This window comes from Macrobrachium rosenbergii, chromosome 15 (assembly GCF_040412425.1).
Source record: "Macrobrachium rosenbergii isolate ZJJX-2024 chromosome 15, ASM4041242v1, whole genome shotgun sequence".
Lineage (NCBI taxonomy): Eukaryota > Metazoa > Arthropoda > Malacostraca > Decapoda > Palaemonidae > Macrobrachium > Macrobrachium rosenbergii.
Genome location: NC_089755.1, coordinates 45,545,121 through 45,567,183, shown reverse-complemented (window position 1 = coordinate 45,567,183; position 22,063 = coordinate 45,545,121). Strand labels below are relative to the sequence as shown.

The window sequence follows — 22,063 nt, the reverse complement described above, 5'->3', positions numbered from 1 at the left end:
TGATACTGTCAGAACCGAGTACTGAGACAAGAGGAGCAGGTTTTACTACTACTCTTTCTCTCCTTATGCTGGTGGAGAGAAATGTTCATGTGAGAGGTGGAAGAAGTCAATGGGGATCTCTCCTTATAGTTAGGGTGCCAGGGTTGTGGAAGCACAAGTGAATGCAAGTGAACGCTTGTGGGGTGAGAGGTGGTGCAGGGTCCTACCAACGTCCCCCAGTGGTGAATGATAGCAAGGCCCCAACCTGTAGCATACCTGTGAATAGTATGGAGACTGTGCAAACAAGCTGCTTATGCCCATCCCATTGTGTCTCAACAGAGCTGCAAAAAGAATGGCTGTCCTAAGCTAAGCCCTGACCCTGGGTAGGAAATCCAAAGAGGAGGGAGCAAGAGGGTTGAGCTACCCTTTTTGTTCCAAGCCTAAGTGCATACGGTGGAAGGTGAGGGAGTGGTCGTAATGTCCAAGGGTGCAAGTACCAAAGTACTAGCCCTGCCAGAGTATGATGTTCACCAGGACGCAAACTGGTACTGTTGTCCTGCCAAGAGAAAGGGTAGTAGGAGCAGTCAACTGGGACTACTACTTAGTGGCTTTGGACTTCTTCCTTCTATACCAAGGAAGAGTTTGAGGATGACAGTAATGAGGAGGAAGATGAAAAAGAACAAGAACAGTTCTTCGTTTTCATTGCCTTATCCAACTTCACCAGAGAGGTAGTCAAGACAAGGGAAAGTCACATTATCAGCCTGCTTACATGGGGGCAAGAGTAATAACCGACAAAGAGCCCAACAAAACCTTCTGAAGCTTCCTCCTCATTTTGCTATCCTTCTCCCACAGAGGTTATATGCAAGAGGCACACTCATAACATGGAAGAGAACAAGTGCATTCCTTTCCTTTACAGCTAGTACAAAACTCACACAAGTTGACCAATATGGAAGACTTTAAGCAAGTACATGGCCACAATGCTATGGCAGCCAAAGAGAGAATTTAAATGGAAAGTTTGAAGAGAGCATGGGTAACCCCCTCTCACCCCTCATATCTGCCATTTCAACTATGTTTACCAAGATTCAACGACCATTCCAGCTTGCCCTGGGAGGTCCTCTATATGTGAAAGGCAACGGTTGTTACTCATAGAAACAAATTGTTAAGACAGTATTTCTTAATCTCCATTTGAATACAGAAATGTCATTGTAGGGGCCAGACCTACCAACAATGCACCTACAATCCCAAACAAAGTAGTAGTGGGATTGGAGGTCCCCTATATTGGACAGGTTAACAGACCTTTTACAATTTGGATGGCTGCTGAAGGGCCCTCTTGGCTCAAGTGTTGGGCCCTTGGCCCTGGGTTCAATACATCCATCCTTAAATTTAAGGAAAATCCCTAATTGCATGAATTTCTGTTCTTTAAATAAAACTAAAAGCCACTTTAGAAAATAACATTTATTTCATCAAAATAATCTACATGATGATATTGACCTCAATCAGCCATATGGTATTGAACGACTGAGGTTTTACATGCGGGAACCTGAATCAGTGATCTCAGCGAGGCTAATGTTATGTACAGTTAAATCGCAAAAGAGCCTGCCTGAGATACCATGTTTATCTATTTAAAAGAGAACAATATAAGTGATGGCTGGGTTTATCTCCACACATTTCTTGAAGCCATGAAAATTATCTCCGCATAAAAACATTGAAATGTTAACCCAATTAGCTTAGTTGAATTTATTACACTACAATTTCCAAGTCCAGAATTCCCATACCCACAATACAAATTAAATCTTAACTGAATAGTAACTTAGGCAGACTTATTTGAGACTAATTCTTATTTGTCAGGTAAGTCATTCATACATAACAGCAGAGTGTGCATTTACTCAGCTTGTAAAATTTTTCCTTCTTAAACCTGACCTAAATTAAATAAAAAGACTAAATTCAATAAACAGATTTTCCTGTACATGCATTTCAAGATAAGCTTGTATGATAAACATGTTCACAAGTAAATATTTTGACAGGAAAAAATGTTCTTGTACTGCAAAACCACACACTGTTATTCCCATTAGCAACAATTAAATTATTTGTGTTACCTATAACTTGTAACATCTCTCACACCCTTCAGTCACATCATCCATGCATAAATAATCCAGACTTGGGTTCCCACAGTTTGAAAAGTATTTTAAATACAGTACCTGCATTTTTTCATTGTATTTTGTCAACTGAACTCGCATTCACAGCATAGAGGAGTTGTCAAGATAAAAGACTTTCATATTATGAAATACATTAAGCATACATCAGTGAGATTTTAAGAATTAGTATTAAAAAAAAGCCCTCTTCACAACTGTGGATATTTAACCCACATACAAACAATGGTATGGCTGCATATACTATTGCTTGTGTATAAATGGAATAAGACTGACCCATACACTTCTAATATGATTAGGAAACCAATGTGGAAGGCAGCACAATTTTTTTCAGGTACTTCGCTATGAGCAAGTGTGAAACTACAACTTATGTAAAAATATAATCCAAATTTCTATTCCGTCTACCTACACAATTTTAGATTAACAAAAGATTTCATAACCAGATGCCTTCCACATATTTCCAACCCAGATATATCCCAACTAATGCATTATAACAACAGTCAACAACCCCTTAAATAAACTTTAGCAGAGGACCCGTACATAAACAGGGGTTATCGCTGTTGATTCAACATTTGAATTTTGGTAATCTAATGTACATAATTTTCATTTACAGTTTTATGGAGTATGCGTCTTATGTAATCATCTGGATTGTCCAGTTTTTAACAAACCAATTATTTCAACTCGTTTATTCCCTCTTAACTGCAAAACTTTGGGCATTCTTCTTCAGCTAAATAGAAAAGGCATCACTTAAATGCATTATATTATTTGGGTCTTCGGACAAAAACTTTATTTCTTTTCACATTTCGTAAAATTTTAAAAAAGCAGGAAGTATTGAAAACATGCATTATTTTGTCAAGAAATCTCAAATATTTCTCCTACAAGCATAAGCATACTTTTCTTTATTTTTAAGCATTTGCAATTGTATGGGCATAATTTGTAAGCCTGCACAGAAGAATTGAATTTAATGTCACAATATATGACATTGTTCCAAATAAAATAATGCATTTCAATGAAGCTTCACCTGGAAGGCTTGTTTAATTTTTTAAATATCTTATCATGACCAGCTGCTTTTTATTCATTGATAAATAATTTCCCATTCTTCCTGTTTGAATGGTATCTTATAATATACTGATAACTGAGGGACTTGGGTTGTGGGTGCGCATCAAAAGTGTGTGCTTGACTGAAGAGTCAAAGGCAGTTTAAACTCGTCCTGCAGTCAATTGGCACCTATGCTCAATACCCTCAAATATTTACGTGGTGTGGCAGGAGTGGTTCAGTGAATATACATTTTTTTTTACCTTTTTTGTTTTTTTGTAAATAAAAGGCCACTATACATTAGGGGATATTATGATCTATAAAAAATTTCAAAATGTGAATATAGAATTTACCGTATCAAAATTGATTCCCTTAGTGGGTACTCAATAAAAATTATTCTTAGACTTTTCATTACTTAACTGATTTGTAAACTGTAAAATTATAATCTAAGTAAAATATCAAAACTTCATAAAAGTTATTTGGCTATAAAACATCTATACAATCCAAGTTCTGTACATGTTATTTGAATTAAAATTGCTGTAATGGTGCCAGTGTCCCAAACAGGTATCAAAAATTAAAAAGTGGTTGCTGTAAGCTGAGACCCTAAGTGTGGACTGGAACTTATAGGAACTTTGATACACTCGGAGCCACAGCTCATTACCTTCATTGTCTAAGCCACTCCACCTTGACCACAATAATATTTTGTACTTTACAGTGCTGTTATGTTACAGCAAAATTTCTGAACCAAAGGTAGGCTTCAGAATACTGAAACTGGAGACTCCAGTAAAAGAGCAGCAATTAATACTGTCTATATACTAAAAAAAGAAGTTTGTTTCCATGTTAAGTGACAATAAATAAAGAGATATAGACTGGAGTCTACCACTGTTTTAGTTTTTATGATGCACAGTATATTCAAATATTAAAGATTATCATCATAATGGATTGCATTCTATGACTACTACTTGATCATGTTATTTGAATGAAACACTTCATAAAGGCACCCTGAAAGTAGTTTTCAAAACAACAAGGTGCAATACTGTGATACAGTAAAACTGGTTCATGAAAGTTGTCATCGTAATCAGCCAGGCAATTCTCTGTGACAAGCTGAATGATTTAATGTCCAAGATAAAAATAAGCGAAAATGTGTAATGAGTGAGACAAAATTAAGCACAGAATGTATAATGAATACAATATTAAGAATTGATGCTGAAAAGATGTAATGATTTAGATAAAAAATATGTACAATTCTAAATCTACATCTGACTGCTTGCTATGATAGCATGCATATGAGTGATGCCAGTACTGAGGGAGAGTGAGATACAACTATGATGCACATGGTGGACTTAAAGCAGCTTCCTAATGGTAGCTCATTTTAAAACTCAAACCATACGTCAGTATAGGCATAACAACTGTTTTCCTGAGATGAAAAATTTTAATTGTCATACATATGAAAGTTATGTGGAGTTATTATGTGGGTATTCTATAGCGGTTTACTGTGGGATAAAAGCTGCACTGGCTGGATACTGGGAGAGGGTTTTGCTCATGTCACTGGGACACAATAGATAATTTGAATAATGGACTTTTGTGATAAAGAATTCACTCAGACTGCCATTCCACCTAAAAGGGATACTATCATACATTCAATCCTTTCTTTGCAAAGATAAAATAATGTATACAATATTTACTTGCAGATTTCACACAAAATTAGAATGGACTAACATGCAGACCCATACAAACATGCAAACAACCATTGTTACCCAGTATAAGAAAAACCTGGCAAGAAACTTCAAATCATATGCATATGAATTATAAATATATAACTATATTTGTATAAATAACCTTTTAAGGTTGTGAAGAATTTTATATATGTTATCCATGTCTTCCATAAAATAACTGATCATCTTGCCATTATTTCTCTCTTATACAAATCTGGTTAGTTAGATTCAAATGCCAGTATAATTCAGTCTTCAATAGTTAGTTGGTACACAAATTAACATCCCTTGATCAAGTTGCTTAAGGGATGCTTCATTTTTTTACAATCAGCCATGTGTTATTATGACCACAATATACATGGTTCAGTAACAATTACACAGCACTTTACTTTAAACCTTAAGGACTATACAGCAACCTTACTGGCATTTAGTTCTACCTTGTAAGATCCATGATCTCATTCAACCCTATTTACAGGTATATTTCTTGAAGGAAGGAACATGATATGAAAATTCATCTTCACTCTAAAACCCTTTGGATTCCTATCATAAAAAGCTACACAGGGAAAGGGAAGGGGAGGAAAAAGGGGCTACATAACATTAAAAACATTTGTCTGAGTTGCGTCAAAACCATTGTACGTTAAACCCTGAGAAAACCTATCAGAATGAGGCTCAGTTAAGTCACATACTGTCGCAACTGTTTACAGGAGTGGGAGTGGATGTCTACCAAGATTATCATCACTCAATGAAAAGCACTGAATCTACAGTAACTTCAGTTATGACTAATTTCCAGAATGGTTTTCATACAACCTATTCAAAGTCACCACCATCTATTAAAGGCATTACAGCAGCAAAATTTAATCCAATATCCAAAACACAATATGCTAAGTACAGCAACAAAATTTAATCCAATATACAAATAGTCATTTTACTAAGTTTATATTGATAACTATTTTCCTTGTCATACTACTTAAGATGGGAAAGGCTTAAACTTACAATTGTGGAAATGTTTAAAAGGTGAATGACATAGTGGATGTCAAGGAGACAACTGAAAATCAATCAAAGCAAAACAGTATATGGTGACTGAAAAGGCAGCAAGGAAAAAGAAAGTCACCACATAGCTTTTATGGGAAAGTGTCAGGTGAACTCAGTATTGTGTACCACATGCAACAGATGGTGTCATCAGAGATGCTGGTGACTAAAATTATGAGATTTTTTATTCATAAAATGTAGTACAAGCACAAATGGGGAAGAGAGGAATGGAAAACCATGCTGTGGTAAGGCAATCACACTGGACTGAAGCAAAGAATGAAGGGCAGCAAGGATAACAGCTGCAGCCTAGGTGAATTAGAGATAGCTAGACTACTGTTAATAAGACTCTCATTAACAGAAAGAGCAGACTTATGATTATCAAAGGCCTGCACTTTTACATACAGAGGAAACATGGGGGCTGAAAAAGTAAGTGGAGATCTGAGAGATGTTTTGGACATTTATAAGAAGGAATGAGGAATAGTTAGCTAGAAAAGCAGTAGATATGGAAACAGGAAAAAAGACCAGTAGGAATGCCCAAAAGAGTGGAAAAAGGGGAATAGCTTAAGATCTAACCTGATGGGAGTTCAGGCATAACGTTTACAGGAGAGATTTGATTTGTAAAGCAGATTTATAAACATTTATGATGATGATGGACCAAGACAAGATAAATTTATTACATGACACAGACATTAAAAAAAAACAATGTTTTTGCTATTTTGGGACCCTTTTCTTCATTTAAATATGAATAACCAAGTTGCTTTGATTACCAAAATTTTGTATACTGTTCATTATTTTCCAACATAATGCCCTTTCTAAAGGTGATGACACTGAAAGGTTTCTAGAAAGCTTGACAGAATTACCAAAATTACTAAATGTAATACACTTCTCAAAGAAAATCAAACTTGTATGTCACCTGCTGTAACAGTCTGCTTAATAGTACAATACCTATTAGTTCAAAAAAAAGATAACGCATCTTATTACAATAAATTTGGCAAAAATTGCAAAAACACAGTCACTCAGAATGCCTTTGATTTCGGAAACCATAATCATAACCATACAATGAAGGGCATCATTACAGTAAATTCCAAGTCTGAGAGCCAAGTTATAAAAGGCAATGATAACTACATCCTTAGTTAATATTCTCCAACAGAGGGGCTGTTGAATGCAAAGACAATAGTGACCAAATGATTATGTTGTGTTTGATAAAATGTACAATAATGGTCTGTCTAGAAAACTATGTTCCAAACCATTGAGTTGACCATTAGGGAAAAGTAAGTACATGAGTGTTCCTTATTGTAGCTGTCCTCTTACTATTAATTATGTAAGGTTCCTCATGTTCTTACTCGAGTGGTAATTAAGAATGTGACCTTCAACACAGGCAATTGAAAAGTAACAAGGTCAAATTTTTGGACAACCACTGTACTTAAAATTATTACTACAGATTATGACAGGGGTTAGTGACTTTTCATTGATTTATAAGGCAAGTATGATAAGATAAATACACTTTTGCTGTGAGAATGTTCTGGTTTGTCAAATTCCTAAATGCCTTTACATTATTTTGCTTTGTATACTCCATGGAAAATTACAAAAACATGCAAAAAGAGCAAAAATAAGGGTAAGCAGTGTACTTAATTTACCAATTTAAGCAAAGTGTATATAATTTATCGAAGTACTTGAAGTGGGACTCTAAACAATGAAGCAGACAATGAAAAAGTATTTACTACACCTTATACTAAAAATATTCATAAGAGCTTATATAAAACTCATCAGAGAATTTAAAATGCATAAACAAAAGCAGTACCCTTGGAAACACGAGACAATAATTGAAAGCATTAACTTGTCAAAATATTACATGTTTTTCTCTTAATGTCTCATAGCAATTGCTGCAGTTTGACTTCAGTATTACTACCATCTCTATAAAGAACTACTTGAAACACATCATCATGGATGTAGGAGCTTAAAATTTATGCAATAAACATAAACTATAGCTACAACACAGAGCCAATTTTCTACATTTTCTTTCATTGCTGTTATTTCTGTGCTCAATAATTACCTTTTCACAGTCACAAAGTACTGGATAATAATTATCCATGTAAAGCAATGAGATTAATTTCTTGATTATGTGACTGCTCAACTGTTAATAGTACCCAGCCCTTATATAAGTAAGCTTAATCAACACCATCTTCCACTATCCTATACACTTACATCCTACATACTGTTACACACATTAGTCTAACAAAATGTGACATGGGCAACCATTTCATCCACAAGGACTTTTATTCCTTTTTAATTGTTCAAGTCCAAACTGATATAAGATTTAAATTTGGGAAAAATCACTGCCCACTTCATGTCACATTTAGAATCAGGTACAGAGAAAAAGGTAAGCCAAAATTACATCATCACATCTAGATGGATATTATTGGACCAATCCCACATTAATGAGGAAAAAACACCAAAAATGGAACTCACTCACTCTTCTCATTACACTTCCTGGTAAATAAGCCACAATAAATTAAAGTGAATTAAAAAACTTCTTATTCTAAATGCCTTCCTGGTACATTTATAGTAGGTGAACTATTTAAGTTTCTGGACAGGAAAAAAAAATTTTCTGAATGGTATACTAGCATAAGAAGTGTTACATTACAGATATAATTCTATTTGGGAAAATCTTGTGATCTTTAATTCAACATAAAAATTATATTGTCAAAGTAATATGTGTCACACTTCAATTAACTGATGACAACACTAAAATTAAAAAGGGTGAGATAGGCAAAATTATAGAACAGTACCTTTTTTTCCACATTTGGTATTTTTTCCTTTATACATATCAATTTTCTTCTCAAAACACTTGGTATCAGCTCTATTAAAAGAAACACATCATGATGATAGCCTACAAGCAGAACTAACTGTAAGTTCCGAGAATCTACCCAAAAAGCCAGAGCAGAATCTTTGTAGATGCAGCATGCATCAAACAGTCAGACCTATAGTAGTTGTGATGGTAAATACACTACTCAATAGAATTTGGCCTCCATTAATACAGCATGTTATTCCAAGATAAAAGGATTCCCTTCATATAAAGAAATACTCAAAGGGACAATTTCTCAGCTAAATGGGACAACAGGTACTACAGTCAACTGCCACCTAATAAGATGCACCTTCAACAGAGCACAAAAGTTACCAGTCATGGACCTGAGTATACATTCAGAAAGCTTTGATGATCTCTGCAACAGTTAATATAAATTACAGATACAGTAGAAAAAATAATGATAAAAGAGTGATTATTACAACAAAACTAACTATAATCATGACATTACAGTAATGAGCATTCAGACCATGAAAAAAAAGGTGTTTCATCGATCTGATTTGCAAGAAATGGTACAGCATTTGCACACATTAATGGGCTGCCCAAAGCAAAAGGCTGTTGCTTCCATGGTTTTTCCAGTTTGTCAAACATCAGCCTAAATGCAACACCACAGTAGCTGTTATTCCTATTCCTAGTGCTGGCATCTTTTACAGTACAGTACTAGATAAAGCTTACAGTAGCAGATCATTTTCCTTTTTGGGGAGATGGGATGGAATAGAAAAGTGGGGATCAGGAGGTGGTGTGTGTGCTACTCCAGGTTATGTTTATTACACTAAAGTATGGCATATAAAAAAAATAAAAACGTTTACCCGTATTATCTGGTGTAACTCATGACTACAGTGCAAGGTACTGGGGTGATAAAATGCAAAACATCTAGATGGTAGTTTGGCATTCATAGGAACGAGATGGAGTAGCTGACCTTCCCCCTGGAAAAATATCTTGGAAGAAATTAATCCCAAAAATTTTCATTAACTTCTACCTCGTACAGAATGGACAACTGGAAAATCCATGAGAAAACTTAGTGGTCATTTACAGAGAGGAGGGTTAATCAAAATGTATTTAATAACAAAAGTAAAATTTCTGAGAATGGTTATGGCTATCTTGAATACCAATAATTTTCCTGTAGAATGTTTCTAAGGAAAACAGCAGACAAAGTCACGAACTGCTACTTTTCTTTCTTTTGAAGCAACTGAAACTGGGTAGGAAGAAAGTAAGCAGCAAATATCTAAAACTATTTTTTCAACCACACCTGCTACCACAAAAGGGTGGAGTTAACGTAACAAAATCATATGAAATGGCAGCCACACATCATGTGGTCACAACTGGATGTAGGTGCCTATTCATTCCATTTTCAATTGTTTTCTCAAATCTTACTTAAAAGTCGTAAGTTTTACACCAATTATATAAAATATTTCAACATTCTTAATCTACACACCAAGCAGCCAGTTAAACACAACTGGTGGTGGGGGCTGGTGCATGCTGGAGTTTACTCTTTCGTGACCACAGAGGAGGCAGCCCATGGGACCGTCAGGCTGTCATTGGAGCCTGAGATGATGGAGTTGATGATCCTGAATGTGCAGACAAATCATACCCTGAATTTCGAGGAGCTCCGCCTTCTGGACGTTTCTGGCGATGCGGATCTGCACAAATGTAGAATTAAAGCATAAAAAGTATTTTTTAAGTGTTGTCAACAATATTTAAAAATGTGGGTAAATGAACAGTACACAAAAATTTTTTTACTTTACACAAAAATTTTTTTACTTCAAAGAAATACATAATTTATTTTATTTACACTAAGGAACTAAAGAATGTGCTAAAGGTAAATGTATTAAAAGAATACTGGAAATAATCTGAGTAAAACAAATACACATGATTACTTTAGTGCCAAAATTAAAACTGAAATCAAAAGAGCTTGGGCTTAATACAAAAGGGACAGGGGCCATATCACAAGGAAATTTTATGAGTATACTTGCAATTAGAACTATGTAATTGTACTGTATAATATTAAATGAGACATAAATAACCTAATAAAAGTAGGAAAGATAAGTAAAGTTACGAATAACAAAGGACTAACACTTGAGTAATTAATTGGTAAAGGGGTAAATTTTACGAAAAGTAAAATTAAGCTTAGCGTGGCCTGTCTCCTTCCAGAAGTCATACGTTAGTTGTGTATACTGAACAAAAGAATATCATCTACAACATCAAGCAGAAACAAACAACCACTGGGCAAAACTAAGAAAATGTGAAAATTATACGGAATAATGTAGGACTTCTGAAACTAAGAAAATGTGAAAATTATACGGAATAATGTAGGACTTCTGATTTCATGTACTGAATAATGTAAGACTTCCAATTTCATTAAGTATGGAAATTATGTGGATCATGCAATCAACTATATTCACCTTTTCTACTTAGCCAATTATACTCCGACATTTACTTGTAGAAAATGTGAAAATTATACAGAATAATGTAAGACTTCTGATTTCATATGCTGAATAATGTAAGACTTATGATTTCATTAAGTATGGAAATTATGTGGATCATGCATTCAACTACATTCACCTTTACTACTTAGCTAGTTATACTCGGACATTTGCTTGCAGTCTTTGTATCCTACTGATACCCTGACAGACTGCTTTAGGTATATTTATGTTCTTTCCTCGTGTCCTCACAATTTTATCTGTTTAACTTTGTTTTTCTTGTGTTTCATAGGGATTTTTACCTTTTCTTAGTGCTGTGCTAATGACAATTCCATAAATACTTATAATGTTTTAATGCATTCAATACACAGGCTATTCCACATTCAAGATGTAATCAAGTGACAGTAACTTTAACCTACTGTATTGATTCACCATAATTAGTGTAAATTTAACACTCTTGGTCCCAATGATTAAGGTTAAGAGTATCCTACTATAACTCATAAGTATCAAAATAGAGAAGAATCTGCATTCCTGATTTTGAAAATGCCTGGTAAATAAAATATGGTCTAAGATACAAGAAACTAAAGGTGCTACTATACCTGTTTTCATATGAATAAGCCACAGAGTTGCTGTGAGACAAACTCCTATAACAAAAGAAGCCAAAGCAATTCCCACAACCACTTCTGTTGACAGCCCACCCAAATTGACAATTCGGGTTTTTTCATCAGTAGAGCTTCCACTTGCAGAGCCACCATTAACAACATTATTGCTGCCACTTTTACTCATCTTTCTCTGAACAGTCTTCTCTGATAAAGCAGCTGAAGGATAAACATGTGGTTATTTAACTTTTAAAAAATACATCTAACACAACTGGTCTATTTAAATAATGTATTAAGTCATGAAACAAAGAAGAAATCTGTCTCAGTTCATATCTCATCCCTACTTAATAAGATCTGGACCATCCAAATAACAACTTACATTGTGTGGATTCTGTTATGGCAAATGGTCCAAGGGTCAGTGTCTGTAGTGATGATGATGAAGGCTGGCTATCATACAGTCTCATCAGGGCAATTTTGTCACAGTAATGCCCAGGATGCAGACACTGAAAAAGAATTATCTTCATGATGGGAAGTCCCATAAACACTTTTCTCAATATAATTATAAGTTAATTTATGACATTTATTCTTCAATATAAACTTTCTAAAATAAATGGAAAAATACATCAATGCATGAAAGCAAGATTGCTCTTGACTAAATAATACATCACACCTTGTTTTACTAACATATTCAACTCTTTATGAAATAATTACAGTAAGCTCTCAACATACTGCACTCACAGAAAGAGGATTCAGTCTACATGCATTGTCTACTGTAGTGTGCAAATCTGTAATTGTTTTCAGATAATGTGGCATGTAAATATCTGTCATATATGAGCCTTGAACACTGTTTTACTGATTTAAAATAATATAAGATTGTGTTCACCACAATAAATGATACTCACTGTGAACTGTGAATTATAAGACAATTAATTTTGGAATACTGTACAGCATAACATATGTAAAACTAAGTATCAACTACATATATAAATAATCTCTCATAAATGGCAACAAAAACAAGCCATTGAATTTTATATATAGGTAGCCTTTACACGAACTTTCAACCAAAAAACTTCCTAAAATACACATTTCTGTATCCACATGATATGTGGAATATATAATCTTTGTTTCATGTATTTCACTGCCACTTTTCAAGGAAAAATTAAGGATTGTTTTATTATAAACTTTATTGTCTTGACGGAATGCTTTATATCATGCATTGCTATATGCCATAAGCCATCTACAATTCTGGATGCCTAGGCTAACTTTGTTGGACTTACTAACAAACTGAACTTACACACAAACTATTTTGTATGTCAAGGGCTACTTGTGCACCTACGATATAAAAAATGGAATGGTAAAAGAGTAGTTTAATATATAAATATATAACCAAAAATCCACATAAGTGTGTCAGTGCTTAATGGCTATGCATGAATATTGTCTTTTTGCTCCAGCCTTTATAATTAAAACAAATGACAATCTATTTACCTACTAAAGTAAATATTTAATGTTGCACTGTCAAATTTTCAAGTGAGTTTCATATGTATTTCGCACCTTCCTCTTCTAGATTTAAATCTGAGTTGAAAGTAACAATGACTTTATGAGGCTCACTAACCTTGTTAACTGCAGGTCTAGGAAGTGGATCTCCAGAGCATATTCCCAACTGACAATGCAGATAGAAGGAGCCCAAGTAGGCATAATCTGGTAAAACCTAAAGCAAAACAAAAAGTACTCATAAATTCAATGGGACATTTACTTATTTTACAATTACTGTAGAGTCTTTTCATGTATTACTAAAATTTAAAGTATTCGTTCATTTCTGCTTATGGTCAATGAGATTCTTAATCTTGATTTGGCTGCTACACAGCTCCTTTTCAACATATACTTTACCTTGAAACTAAAGCCTGAATCCTGATTCCTTTGCTCCAAAGCGACAGAGGGATTAAGAGCACAAGATTTCCTCACCAACGTCTCATGGGGAGTGTCAGGGCGCGTCAAAGTTGAGCTGTTGCTGAGCCAACATTCTTCTAAAACTATTTGTAGATTAGCATCATATGCAGCAGTCCATGGCATCACTGGGAAAAACAGTAAATTTACTGTACAATCTATGAATTCAAATGCAAATTACATTTCTCACTAGAAGTTTCGTCAGATTTTTTAATCATCCAGAGAGACGACCTAAACACGAATATGACAGTAATAATGTCTGCTTTTTTTTTCCCTTGAAACTTTCACAATTCATCAAACAAAATTCGTCTGATTTTGATGTGGTTCTCATTGAACTGCACTGAAGAGATCTCATTTTCCATCTCCCAAAATGAAAAACCATTAATAAGCATGATGGCTTCCATTATTACAAGGTTATCTGTTACTTTACACTTTCCCAAAGGCTCACTCCAGTCGTTTTGAGGGTTCTCTCAAACTCAAGACCATCCAGTCTTCATTTCTGCTTCCATAAGAAAATGGCAAACTACATATGTTTAAGCATTCCAGTCACCATATAGCATGACAAGTCTGTTAAAACCTAATAGTGATGGCTGACATACTTGTCTCAACACAAAATTGGGCCACTTTCATGTAATAACTTATTCATAAGATTTTTAAACCTAAATGTTTTACAATCTTATAATTCTTGTACAGATAGCGTTGCTCCAAGAGATTCTAATGCCTGCACACATACCTATCTGTTTACTATACATATATATATCCAATTCACAAAATATTAAATCAATCAAGCACTACTTGAATATCAACAAGGATTACTTAGACTATAACAGCACAGTTTTCCAGAAGATAAGAAATCTTACTACGTACATGACAACATAATCACAAACACAAATTACATCCACCCTATGTGGCCTCAATGGTCTGGTTATAAAAAAAACATCCCCTTAGCCCTCTAAAAAAGATATGTTGATAATAAACTCACCACTGGCAAGTACAGTCCTGACATACAATCGCTGATTCATATTTATTGAAGTATGAAGGTCAGAGGTAATGACAGGATTTTGATGCTCCCGATCACGGAATACATCCATCTTATAGGTGGCTCCAGCTGCTGGCTCTGTGTTTGTCTATGGATGGTTAAAATAAAAGACCAATAAAACTGTATCTGCTGGTAAGAAGCTGTTGTTCATTATACAGTATTCTTATTTGAGCACAAAGTAACCTCTACTAGATACTGATAGCAGTCACACTTCACGACATGCATTTGGTGATATAACTTAACTTAGAAAATGTTAGGACTCCTAAGATTTGCAGCCCAATATTCTTTAATAACATAATTCAGTTTTATTTATATCTTCATTCAATAATCTGACAATTATAAATTCAAAATAATTTCTAATGTAAATGTTGACATGAAAGTTTCAGCTACTCCTATGTAAACTACATGACACAGTGAAATACAATGTAATATTAAGTAAGGGAAAACTAACTTAACCTTATGTTAATGAATGGATTTCTTACCTTTCGAGTTGATGGAGCTTCAGGATATACGATTCTCGGTCCAACCTGACACTGAACCTTAATCTGAGCAACGTAATAATCATCATCATCATTTGAACCATAGCCAGATCCATCAAAATCCTCGTCGTCACTAATACTTGGTCCTATACCAATATGAACCTGAGAAGAGAAAAAAATTTGTACTACATTCCTCCATTCTGTCATTGTGGAAAACTTCACTAATAAAACAATGTTCCATATAAATATGTTTCATTGCAACCATCATCCATAGTGTATAGTCCAAATTTGTGGTCTCCTATAATGCATGTCTTTTACAACTAGAACAATGGGCTACAGGTAATTTTGCCATGGACCAGGGCTGTCTTTCAAGTTGGAAGGATGAAGACACCTGGGTCTGGCACAAGCTGAAGTTACAACTCTCCTTTCTGTTATTGCATTTTTGATGGCATGAGTACATCAGTAATACAAATACTGTAATGAGCATTTCCATCAATATAACCATTGCACTAGTACTTTTAATGACCAAAGACAATACGTACAGTAGAAAAGAATTTAGCATAAAGAATCATTATAACAATTATATTGTTATAATTTTAAAGTAAGTTAACTTATTTTATAATTATAATATTACTTGAAGAGACAGCCAATACAGATTCTAATTTAAAAAGCATTACTGCAATATTCATTATCAGCCTAAATACCATCAGTACAAATGGATAAATTACTCACATGATTTGTGTATGTTGTCTGGTAAGTGGACATCCTCCGTTTGAACTTGCACTTCTCAAACCGCTCTGTGATATATATATGAGTTTCGTTCATAACACCAAGACAAGAATGGTCCGATAAGGACATAGATATACCTCCTACTTGACTGGATATTCTCCGCGGAATGGCTACAGTCATCGAGGAACTATCACAACTAACCGATAACGCTCCATTGATCACAGCTGCACGATCTTCACCATATACTGTAATATAAGTTAAAATAGTACAGCACAACCCTGAAAGATGAATCCTGCAGATGATTTTTTATCATCTAAATCATTAAGATAAACATTTCGAATTGGGTGCTTCCTCTCATGGGACTTACCATAATGTAAGACTAATTACCCTCAATCTCTTATTATTATTATAAATTAGTGTATCAAGACCAGAATCATATTTCTATACTGTACACTGATTTTCAATTTTCTCTTATCCATTCCTCTCTTCCATCATTCTGCACAATTTTTAGCCTGCTCTATTATATGATAAACATTCATTAAATATATCACCCAAAATTCATTTAAAATATTGCAATTTATGATACAGTACTGTAATTCCTTGACTTTAGCCAGTTTATAATACAGCAACAATCCAAAGACGGATATTCAAAAGGTAAAAGAGTGGAATGGAGAAGAGAGAACAGAAATCATTGGAAGCAAAACAAAGCTTGTGATGAATGGAAAGCAAAGGAAAAAATACAATCAGGAATGTAGCCATGTGGTTGCTGTGGGAAAGTGCATGGGAAACTATACATTGTCTACTATATGTAACAGATGTTGTCCATAAGAAGTTAGGATAATGCAATATACATGGGGTATGAAATTTCTCCATGTATGAAATTTCTGATGCCCAAATGGATTACAAGACCAAATGGGGAAGAGACGGGAGCATCCTGTTGTGATATATGGGAAGGTCTTGAAAGAGACAGAGCATTTCTTTCCCTTGGGGGCACACTGGGCTGATGTAAGATTGAGATAATAAGAAAGTAGCTACGGCATGAATGAAGTGGGGATAGAGAGCGAGCTACACTACTGGTAAATAAAAGTGTATTGTTAGTTAAGAGGTCAAAGACTTAGAAGGGGTGTGTAAGCCCTTTAATAATCTACAGCAGAAACACGAGCACTGACAAGGAAAATGGACATTCTGAAAAGGGGCAACCACTGAATCATAAGATTCATGGCTAGGGTTCACTGGGAAAATTTTAACGTGAATGAGGAATTGGTGGAGAGATACTTGTATGGTATCAACAGACTGGGAAAAGGCTGAGATCTCAATGACCAAGATGGTTTGAACATGTGGTGTGAAGGAATCTGAAAAGGTTGGTCTAAAAAGCAGTAGATATGGCAGTAGCACAACACAGACCTGTAGGAAAACCCAGGATATCATGGAGCAGGAAGATAAATGAAGACACAGACGTGATGGGAGTTCAGGCAAAAGAGCAGGGGACAGAGAAGAGTGGAAAGAATTCATGTCTAACCCTAAAAGGGAAAAGCTAATGTAAAATCATGTAAGATACTGAGGATATATTTGAAGGAATTGGCTTTCAATGGTTATTAAAGCTAATTACATAGTCTCTTGAGTCTGCATTCATTTTAACTTGTATTCCTCCTATAAACCTGGTAGATTCATCTACCTGAGGTGCAGTTATTGTTGCTAACTGTACTATATTACCGTATATGCTGGGAGGAATTACAAAAATTAATATTAAACTAAAAATAATGTATAAGATTACAAGTTCATTTTAACAGACAAGGACTTAACTGATAAATAAAAACTGAACTAACACTTACCTGTTGTTTGTTCATATTCTGGTATGTACGGTGGCAGAACAATGTGTTTTTCTGAAAGCAAGACTTTCAATGTAATTACATTTATACCTACTACACTGCAGCATACCGGAAATTTCAGAATTAACAAGGCTTAAAATGAAAAATAAATGTCACACTGCATGATTAGATTTTACAAGACAAACAAATGTATTTGTTATAATGCATATTTGTTAAACTTACCATTCCTGGGTGGAACAGTTATGGTAATTTTATTAGGGCTAGTTGTTCGAGTGTAAGATACTGGAGGCCCAACATTTGTAAGCACTGTCAAAATCAGCTGATCGAATGTTGCTGGGACGTCAAGTCGCCGAACCTCAACAATCACTCCAGGTCCAGGCACTGAGGTATTCTCAACTTGGTCACCACCTCCCTGAAATGCAAGAGACTACATTAACACTGAATAGTATACACTAACCTATAAAAACTGCATGAATGGAATTTGAAAGAGACTTACAATTCAATAAAAAAATGTCTTATAATTTCCTTTAAAAATTGACAAGACAAATTTTCTTTAGGGTTCAAAAGACTTTCCACAGAAAAGTGTCAGCGGATAGTAACACTCCAGTTTTCAATTCTAAAGTAGTTATCATAAGAACTTTTTTGATATCTTTATATGCAAAATTTCACCAGTTCTTGTTCAGTCTAAATGCAATAAATATGATCTTACCACAAGCAAGGTGATAGTTCCTTGAATGTTGGCTGCATGGAGGGACCAAGTAGTGGGTCTTGAAGTTCGTAACACAAGTGTGATGTTTCTCTCTACAACAAACCCATTGCCACCTGCCATTCCAATTGCCCTGGTACCTCCATCACTGCTACCAACAACTGACAATACCAGACTCCCATTGCTATTGCTACTTCCATCTACCTCAATAATGTGGATGTCCCTGAAGGTTAAAGAGGATCATTTGTAATTTAATTAATAAACTGATGTTCGAAATTAATTTTCTTTTATTCTGAGTTCAAAAGAAGAGTTTGATTCATCTAGTGTAACCCAGTGATGCATATCAGTAAAAGATGTAATTGTAATTGTGATTTCCATCAGTGACAAGTACAGTACTGTTTTTGAAAGGAAAAAGTTCAAATATACTGACAACACAATACACTGTAGAGCATTTATCTGTGTGAATACTATATCTAATAGAAGAAATAACAATAATAATAATCAAGGTAAGAACAAACTGCATTACATGTACAAAACACTACAACCAACTAAATTTTGAATAACTAAATGATACATATTCCATAAAAATCTATTAGTTCAGTGAACTAAAGATCTTTCCATAACATTTGACTATCATCTACCAATAATGATATGTAAGTCTTTTACAGATGGATACAGCATCACTTCACAGTGATATGTGAATGGTTATAATGGTGAAACTTGCCTGTCATTTTCACCCAGCATATTATGATGGTAACAGCCATCAACTGGTTGCTCAATTGAGATGAAACAATCTGCTGTAGGGCTGGTGTCAGCAACATCTATATCACAACCTGGGCCAGTTTCATCATCTGCAATTATGGGAAAGGAATGATGAAATTTCCAAACAGCCTGCACACCTTTAAAAAATAGCACAGGGTTACAAAAGATTATAGCAATGCTGGAAATGACTATATTCATGTGACTCATGTTTCTTAAATTCGTTCTATTCAACATTCCTAGTCTATGAAACCCCTTGCTGTACTCTAGTGTGCTACTCCACAGGATCATAGTAACCATTATGTGAAAATATTGAGATAATAGTAACTACCTCAATATTTACCCTTTTATATATCTGAAAGCCCCTCCTTCTTTATAAAGGTACTGTCACAACACCATCACAGGATTTAAATTGAAAATTACCTGCTGGGAGTTGTAGAATAATCTTGTTGGCTTTGGGGACTCTGGTGTATGAAGATACAAAGCCAAACTTATGTTCAATACTTGATATCAAATTTTCCTTAGTGGGTCGCTGTTTGTGGGCAATGCTGTACCTCAGATTACTACCTCGCACCTCATCTTCACCACTTACCTGGAAGATCAAGGTGAGCTATGAATAGCCAACATAGGAAAAGCCTTGGATTTAATTTGTTCACATATACACTTGACAAACAGTAAACTGATGACAATGTAAACCTTGATATAAAACTTTATTTTCAAAATTGTGGCATCATAATTTTCTTCTTATAAAGTAACCTCAAAACTTTACAGTTTAAGTCTTTTACTTAAAAAATTATATATATTTAAAATAAGGATGTAAGTTTTGATGCATGAATGGTTAGAACAAGTGATTGAGCAATTTAACAAAGACTGAATGGGTGGCCAAAAAGTATATGTATGTGTACAGTATACATACATGTAGTGAATATAAATATGTGCTAAGTAAAAAATAATATATAATTAGAGCAAGACCCCTACCAAGAATACATGCTTAGTATCATTGGCCAGCCCCTGAGCTGTGACTGTAAACACAACAGGTGCTCCTCTTTCCCTGGAGGAGAAGAGAACAAGGGCAATTCTTGAAGATCCCCCTGGTGGAGGAGGTTGAGCTGGAGGCTCCTTTGAGTTGAATTTACTGCCCTCCATGACCACTTCCACTGCACCACCCTCTGGATCCTCCACGTGCACAATATGGACTTGTCTTATAGGAGGCGTGTGCTTGGGTGTTTCAGGGGTTGGTGTGTGGGCTGGAAAACGGCATCCATGGCACTGGGCCAAGGTCTCGACCACAGGAGTGAAATACTGAGTCTTCAAGGGAGTTTCCACAACACATAGTTCACCCTGGCCCCCTGGAATAAAGAGACACAGAAGCTGATGAAATGGGTTTTTTGACAACTGAATATTTATTGGTTAGGAAATATATTACAGTACATAGAGAAAAAAATCATTATAACCGCAATATAAAAATAAATACTTGAACTGATACTGGAAGGAAAAACAAGCTCAAAACACAACAGTGAAACATGCCTCTTTGTAGAAATCTCCATTATCATGAGACAAAAATGACCTATCCATAGAGGGTATAATCTTGTATTATACTGCTAAATACAGTACTAACAAAGTTCTATTGGTAAATCCTCCAAGATGTACAAGAAATCCTTTGGTTCCAATTTTGAAATATCTAAAAAATTCTCTTTCCGCATCTAGTTCACACATATTCATCTGCTATATTTATATATGGTATACTGTGTATAAAACCTTGAAATCATCACATTAATACTAAGTTAGGTACAGAAAACTTACATCTGAGTATAAAATCATTTTATTTCATACAAAAATCTTACCTATCAATACCCTCTACAAAGGCTGGGGGTTTAATGCTCTAAATATTCTTCTTACAATCACTCTTTTATATTTTCAAACAGGCTATTCTGTGGTCATTTAAACAATTCACAGATGGTAAGACCAATACAATATACTCTACATAAACACAGGAATATAAAGCTTAAAACTATAACAAGTGTACATAAAATACTCATGCAAATATTTCAGTTCATTTCGTTTACTCTAAATCTCACCTCTCCCAGCCAGTCTCTCTCTTAAGGGATGTAAGTACGCTTTCAGTCTATGTACTTATAAAATGCCTCTAAATCCCACAGGTACAATCTCCTTCCTTGGGTAAAACACAGGAACTTCATCACCCTGTTCTTCCTTGCAACCCACAGCTGGCTCTCAAAGTTTTTAGACAAAGGATGGGGCAGTATAGCCTTATTAAAAAAATAAGATGTAAGGCTAGTATGCACTGTATCTGCCTGAGTTGAAAAGCATGAAACCTATCACAAATTTCAACTCTCTCTCTCTCTCTCTCTCTCTCTCTCTCTCTCTCTCTCTCTCTCTCTCTCTCTAGTATGTGCATAAGTTGGATCTATAAAATTTTACATCCTTTTCATGTGTTTATAACCTATAATCACATATACACACACACACACACACACATATATATATATATATATATATATATATATATATATTATATATACGTGCATTGAGAAGGAATAGATCAGTGAAAAATACATACATACATACATACACACATGTATGCATATATAAATACACACACATGTGTGTGTATTTATGTATATGTGTGTATGTGTGTGTATGTGTATGTATGTATGTGTATGTATGTATGTATATATATACTGTGTGTGTATATATATATATATATATATATATATATATATATATATATATATATATATATATATATATATATATATATATATATATATAT

The 22,063-nt window shown here is 34.6% G+C and overlaps 1 protein-coding gene across 3 annotated transcripts in view; it reads right to left on the bottom strand.

Moving 5' to 3' along the window:
* Positions 1-9,461: 9,461 nt before the first annotated feature.
* The window catches only part of LOC136846632 (transforming growth factor beta receptor type 3-like), a 310,354-nt gene continuing 297,752 nt past the window's right edge, over positions 9,462-22,063 (bottom strand). For all 3 annotated transcript variants that reach the window (XM_067117543.1, XM_067117544.1, XM_067117545.1), the window contains exons 3-16: positions 20,251-20,621; positions 19,696-19,864; positions 19,238-19,364; positions 18,517-18,736; positions 18,030-18,219; positions 17,811-17,861; positions 15,982-16,223; positions 15,253-15,411; positions 14,714-14,858; positions 13,675-13,859; positions 13,400-13,495; positions 12,167-12,290; positions 11,788-12,006; positions 9,462-10,408 (exon numbers count right to left, since the gene is read on the bottom strand). In XM_067117543.1, the coding sequence (XP_066973644.1) occupies positions 10,296-10,408; positions 11,788-12,006; positions 12,167-12,290; positions 13,400-13,495; positions 13,675-13,859; positions 14,714-14,858; positions 15,253-15,411; positions 15,982-16,223; positions 17,811-17,861; positions 18,030-18,219; positions 18,517-18,736; positions 19,238-19,364; positions 19,696-19,864; positions 20,251-20,621 (2,411 nt within the window). In that variant the 3' untranslated portion in view covers positions 9,462-10,295. The remainder of the gene's footprint in view (positions 10,409-11,787; positions 12,007-12,166; positions 12,291-13,399; positions 13,496-13,674; positions 13,860-14,713; positions 14,859-15,252; positions 15,412-15,981; positions 16,224-17,810; positions 17,862-18,029; positions 18,220-18,516; positions 18,737-19,237; positions 19,365-19,695; positions 19,865-20,250; positions 20,622-22,063) is intronic.